At 40.3% G+C, this 6,254-nt stretch overlaps 1 protein-coding gene across 1 annotated transcript; it reads left to right on the top strand.

The window, feature by feature from the left end:
- Positions 1–12: 12 nt before the first annotated feature.
- Positions 13–4,702, top strand: gdf7 (growth differentiation factor 7). The gene is made up of 2 exons (XM_052145865.1): positions 13–331; positions 3,415–4,702. Exons 1-2 carry the CDS (start codon positions 13–15, stop codon positions 4,383–4,385), a joined length of 1,290 nt encoding a protein of 429 aa, XP_052001825.1. The 3' UTR covers positions 4,386–4,702.
- Positions 4,703–6,254: the final 1,552 nt, after the last annotated feature.

The following is a 6,254-nucleotide window of genomic DNA, read 5'->3' on the forward strand; positions in this document are numbered from 1 at the left end:
AGACCACTGAAAATGACTCCCAAGAAGACTGCCGCTCCCCTCCTCTGGTTTTCCTTTTGCTTTTGCTTTGGACATGTTCTGGATGCAGTGGTGCTAGGGTCGGCGCAGTACCCCTCCGGCGCGCCTGATAACGGGCTCCACTCACATCTGGACGCGCGCGGTCCAGGAGAAGCCAGCACGAGCTCCTCGACATCTGTCCATGTTCCGTCTTACATGATCTCTCTGTACAGGACTCTATCGGAACTGGACCGACGCGGAGCGAACGGCAGCCTGGCGCGCTCCAGGAGATATGCCAATACAGTTACCAGCTTCGTGGACCTGCAGGAGCAAGGTGGGTGATATTGATCCGCCAGTGACAGAGAGATAGGTGGGTTATATGACGTCCATTGTGCCCATGTCTAATGTCTTATTGGCCATCGGTAGATTTTAATACCTTCAGATTGACTGATTTGTATTCGGAAGGATACTGTACATGGCACCTGAAATAATTTATTATAATGAATGGCATAATGCCATTTTGTAGTAATAGATCATTTCAAATGCTGTAAATAGACTAATTCATAAATGACTGTTTAAGATGATTGTTCTCTGTGCGTCCTCAGTAACAGTAGGCCTATTACTGAGGATTTACATGTAGACAGATTACATTTATTCAATAAAATGCGCTGGTTTTAAGGATATTACTTTGTAATAATTATTATTAGCCTATTATTAGTGAGATTATACAGATGATGACATTAATAGTTATCATAAATTGGTTTGTGCGTACATTTTTACGCAATTTTTTAAGGCAATTAGAGAAATATGTATTATAATTTACACAGTTAGTCTTTAACTTTGTTTTTCCAATTACATTTTGAAAATGTACAGAAAATTACAGAAATCAATATACTGTATGCAAAACACACAAGTTGAATACTTATATGTAACTACATTTCAAAATACTTAAAAAATATGTAACATACATTTTTCCAAATTCTAGTGGAATTACATATGTACATGAATGCCCAAATGAACTATAATTTTATTTATGTCTTAGGCTATGTATCAGATTTCTGTGATAATGTAGGTAAAGTAATGCTCTGCTAGACTCATTCTACATGATTTTATTGTTATGAATCGTCATGCCTATATACAGTTTGCAATGTATTAAGCTTAGGTTAGGATTAAATTTTTTTTTTGTTTAGGCTTATCAACTTCAAGATAATAATTTCAAAATACTTAAAAGACCGTGTAAGAAATATGAAGTCAAATGTCTCGAATTTCCCACATCTGTGACAAATAACCTTCACAAGCACCTTAAGCCAAAGTCTCTAAAACAGAGCACCAGGTGTTGCTGATAAAGATAGAGAAACATTTTAATTTCGAACAGATTTCTTATGTATATAGATATGCATAAAAAATCTATTTTAGCATAAAGTGAGAGAGGTTCTTAAATGTCCAGAGTGTCGGCAAGAGTTGAAGTGACATTCATACACTGAAAGGACAATTATTACATTTGAGAGTACAGCCTTAAAATAATAATAAAAAAGTGCCCCAATGCCACATTTGGATAAGGGTAACATGGGTAATGATTAGCATTTTATGAATTCTTAGCTACAGTACATCTTGTCACATTGATTTTCTCCTTTCATAACACTGGAGATTTTACTTTAAAAGAGAAGAATCCAGAAACTTGATTTGATCTTTTTGAGTTCTTCTCTTTGAGTTTAAAGTATTCTAAAAGGACATTGCATTGCGTGCATAATTTGGTGACATAACATGACCTCATCTAAAGCCATGCAAACTTTGAGAGCACATTCAGACACTCGAGTTGGGCCCAAGGTACTGGAACTCGAGTCCCTGTCTGCTCAAACTAATTTTCTAGGTTATGTCATTGTTTTGTCTGGCAAGCGGAAATTAGCTTTAAGGAGGATGCCTTACTCTACAACCCCCCCCCCTTCATTTTAACAGCATTCCTTTGTCTCAGGAAGAAGATGAATCCACAGCGTCTTTGTCTTTAAAACACCTCTGTTGGATACTATCTTCTTTTTTGCACTCATGTAGTACCATAGGGCAGGTACAGTCTGTGTGGACAGTTCCCAGACATTTGTTAGATGCCAAATTGTTTGCAGTTACCATTATTCTTAAGGTTTCTCTAGTAGTATGCAGTCAACAAGATTTGTCCTGATCTGGCCTTGAGATTTTATACTACCAGCTCATATTGGAAGAATCCTCTTCAAGTTTAACCCATGAAACTGTGGTCACTGTATCAGGTTGCATGATACTCTGGGTCCCGTTTTTGAGCTGGACGTCAAAATTTCAACATTGAAGCTTGTTTTCATCTGAATGCAAAGTCTGGACTCTCTTATAGCAAAGGTTTCTTCTGCATCATCTCAGTCACGGATGGGACCAGGCTTCGGATGTGTGCTTAGGGCCAATTTCTTTCTTTAAACAAAGGAAAGGAGAGGACAACATCTTGAAGTCAATCCTCAAATGTTATGTGAGATTTATTCCTTGCATCTGTATGCAGTGAATTCAAGTTAGTGGCAGGTCATGTTCAGTGCATAGTGGCCACAGAAGGCGAGGTCCACCACGGCTTGAATTGTTACCTAACATTTAATTACGTCCTCGAGCCACCCACCTTCCAAATTTACTGCCTTCTCCTGAGGACATCAAGGACAGCAAAGGGGGAAGCGGAGAGCTTTTTGAAGAGCTGAGCATTTTCAGTGTCCTGCCAAACCTTCTTCTCACTCAATCAGTGTAATTAGCAGATGCTGCCAAAGGCTGAAGCTGTCCAACAGGTCAGCCAAATGCGCTCCACCTGGTCTCCATGAGCAAGCTGCACCTCGCGTTTGGAGAAATAATATGGGCCCCTGAATGTTATTCTCATTGAGTCGATGGTTTTACGATTTGTATATGGCATTTTTAACAAAAATCCATGTGTCAGATTGTTCATAGTAAGATGAGGAAATGCATTAGGGTTTGCCTCATTTAGGCTTGCTGTAATTGACCATATCGACAGATAATTAAAGGAATGTTCCAGGTTAAATATATGTTTTGTAGCAGAAAGTGCAGTAACAATAAGGCACTTACAATGGAAGTGAAAGGGCCAGTCAATAAACATTAAAATACACGCTGTTTCAATAGTATAGCCACAAGACACAAACATTATGAGTTCTCATGATTTTAGTGTGATAAAGCTTACTAAACCTATCTGTGAAAAGTTGCATGTGTTGTTGAATGATCTAAACTTGTAGCGAACTTGGAACATTCCTTGAACTAATTAATACTTAGTATTTTTTTTTTCAATCTGATCTTCAACCAGTGGTCACCCTTTTAATTGACTCATTCTTGAAATTTCTACTTTTACAGGATATTTAAATGTTCATAGTCTTAAATGCTAATCCTTTACCCATTCTTTTATACCTTCAGATGAGCCATCCCCAATGTTCCACCAGCAATACACATTTGACCTGTCTGGTCTCTCACGACTGGATGAACTGATGGAGGTGGAGCTACGGATTCTAAGGAGGCCACCGCCTGACATCTTAAATTTACTTTCTCATGGTGGGAACCTATACCGATTACTCCTCCACACTTGCTCTCTCCCTGGATCTTCTCACAAGCCTCTGCTCCTTACCTCCAGGACCATTGATCTTTTAGATACTGCTTCAGCCACATGGGATGTGTTTGACGTTGGTGCAAGTGTGAAGACCCACATCAGGTTGCATAGGACCAAAGGAATCAGCAGACTGTTATGTTTCAGCATAGCTGCTGTTTCTGATTCAACTAATGAGGAGGTGCATCCCACTATGCTGGGACTTAACCATGAGGATCAGCAAACCCATGAAAGGGCCTTGCTGGTGGCCTTTTCTCGGGCACGTAGGAAGGAGAACCTCTTTAGGGAGATCCGTGAGAAGATTAGGTCCATGAAAAGTAATAAATTCCATAATCCTGCACCAGAACATGGTATCAAACATGGACACCCCAGACATCGGCGGAGGAGAGGGACAGCACTAGCAGGACGTCCTGGTGGAGTAGGTGGTGGAGGGGGCGGAAATGGGGGTAAAGGAACTGGCAGACGGAGAACACGTTGCAGCCGGAAGCCGCTTCATGTGAACTTCAAAGAACTCGGTTGGGACGACTGGATTATCGCGCCGCTAGATTACGAAGCGTACCACTGTGAGGGCTTGTGTGACTTTCCGTTGCGCTCCCACCTGGAACCAACCAACCATGCCATCATCCAGACACTCATGAACTCCATGGACCCAGAGTCCACGCCTCCCAGCTGTTGCGTTCCTTCCAAGCTCAGCCCCATCAGCATCCTGTACATTGACTCAGGGAATAACGTGGTTTATAAACAGTACGAGGACATGGTGGTGGAGAGCTGCGGGTGCAGGTAACAATGTGAGAGAGGGGTGACCAACCCCTGGACCCCAAAATTTGTCTCTTATGCTGAGGCCAAGCACAGCATTGTAGGCGAGATGAACTGTCAGAGGCCTAACCTGTGAAAGGGGAAAGTGTGTAATTGTGTGTCTATTTTCACTGTGTCAATGGACATGTGAACAGTGTGAAAATATGAGCAGAGGATGAGCCTGATCTCATGAAAAAAATGTGACTGCGCAAAATTTTTTGCAAAATAATATTACGTGGCTCCTTACTCCTATCGCGGCAGTTCCGAGGTGAAATATCCACCGAGTGGCGCTAAAAGCGAGTAAAATTTTCTTCCAAACAGAGGATGTTTTTAAGGATAATGCTCTGTCGAGTTTAAATAAACAAATCCTACCTCCCTACCCTAAATCTCAAAACCTAAACTTAACCGATATGTCATAAAAGTGACAATTGCTGAAGAAACCATGCATTTTGTGGTTCTTCTGTTACAATTTTCATGTTTCGACACGACACATGAGTTGAGCTACTGCTCAATTTGCTTGTGTTAAAATAAGCATAAAAAATGTAGTTGGTTATGTAATGCAAGTGTTAAAATATATCTCCTTACAAGTCTATAGTAAAAGTGCTTAGATTCACAATAAGAGAGCATCATGTGAGGAACAGGGCGGAAAGAAAGTGTTTAAGCACTAATAATCTGCCATTTTACTTGTAATTTGTGTGAAAGGGAATAAAAGTAATTGTTGTTTTAGCACCTCTAGTGCTCATTTCACCAGGAAACTGCTGTGATATGTACAACGAACCACGTAAAATGTTTTTGCTAAAAAGTAGGTATAGTAACATGATTATCTGAGACCAGGTCTCAAAGCTGGGTCTAATAGGGGGCTTGGGGGGGGGAAACTTCTGATGCACCCCTGACTGACAGCAAAATGATCAAGGGGCACTCCACCTCTCAGACAGACGGCGAAACGATCAACGTTGCCCCCCTTAAACATATGAGTGCCCCACCAAAGATCGTATCCTAGCACCGGCCCTGCCAGTAGCAAAGGACATGTGGGCCAAAATGCTCTTTTCGTAGAGTCCAAATTCCCTTACGACACCAAATAAACAATGCCTCAATTGACAAATGAGTGAAATCCCAGGATTTCCTCAAATTACTTTGCATCCCATTAATGTAAACTGAATGATAGAGTGATAGAATATTCTTGCAGCAGTGCTAAAAATGTTGGCTGAATTAAAACTCTTTCAGAGTCTGAGAATTTGTCCATAGTGGCATGCAACTCTAAAATATACAACAGTAAAGGTGCTTTGCATGACAGCCAGCTTATGTTCGAGATTAAATTGCTGTTAAGAATTCGATAGTGCCTCCAAAATATGTTTCTCAGAGGAGCCAAAAAAAAAAATCTAGTGGCCTTAATGAAATATGGCATTGACTAAGTGAAAGTTAGCACTTTTGAGACCATTCTAAATCCTACATAAACAGTATGGCTTTCCTTATAAAACTGTAGGTGTTTTTAGAATTATTTGGCATGACAACCCTGAATTTTATATCAAGATAACCTTTCCCATCTAATGCTCTCATGAGTTGAAGCCTGGCTTCCTTTTTCTTAGCATAGACTACAGTGAATAAATGAATAAACCTTAATGTATAGTTCAAATTCTGTTCATTTACTTATGTTTTCCAGACTCGTATGCCTTTCTTCTGTGGAACGCAAAAGGAATGTTTGTCTCTCAGTCACTATTCATTGCATCTCCGTTCAATATATGGGAATGTTTACTAATGTCTCCTTTTGTGTCCCACGGATGAAAGAAATACATAAGGTTTGGAACAACATGAGGATGAGTAAATGACATAATTATCCTTTTGGTCTTCATTTAACACT

Source organism: Xyrauchen texanus, chromosome 16 (assembly GCF_025860055.1).
Source record: "Xyrauchen texanus isolate HMW12.3.18 chromosome 16, RBS_HiC_50CHRs, whole genome shotgun sequence".
Classification (NCBI taxonomy): domain Eukaryota; kingdom Metazoa; phylum Chordata; class Actinopteri; order Cypriniformes; family Catostomidae; genus Xyrauchen; species Xyrauchen texanus.

Coding starts and splice junctions, on each gene's coding strand:
- gdf7 (XM_052145865.1), top strand. CDS start 13: ATGACTCCCAAGAAGACTGCCGCTCCCCTCCTCTGGTTTTCCTTTTGC. Junction 332..3,414: donor CGTGGACCTGCAGGAGCAAG/GTGGGTGATATT, acceptor TTATACCTTCAG/ATGAGCCATCCCCAATGTTC.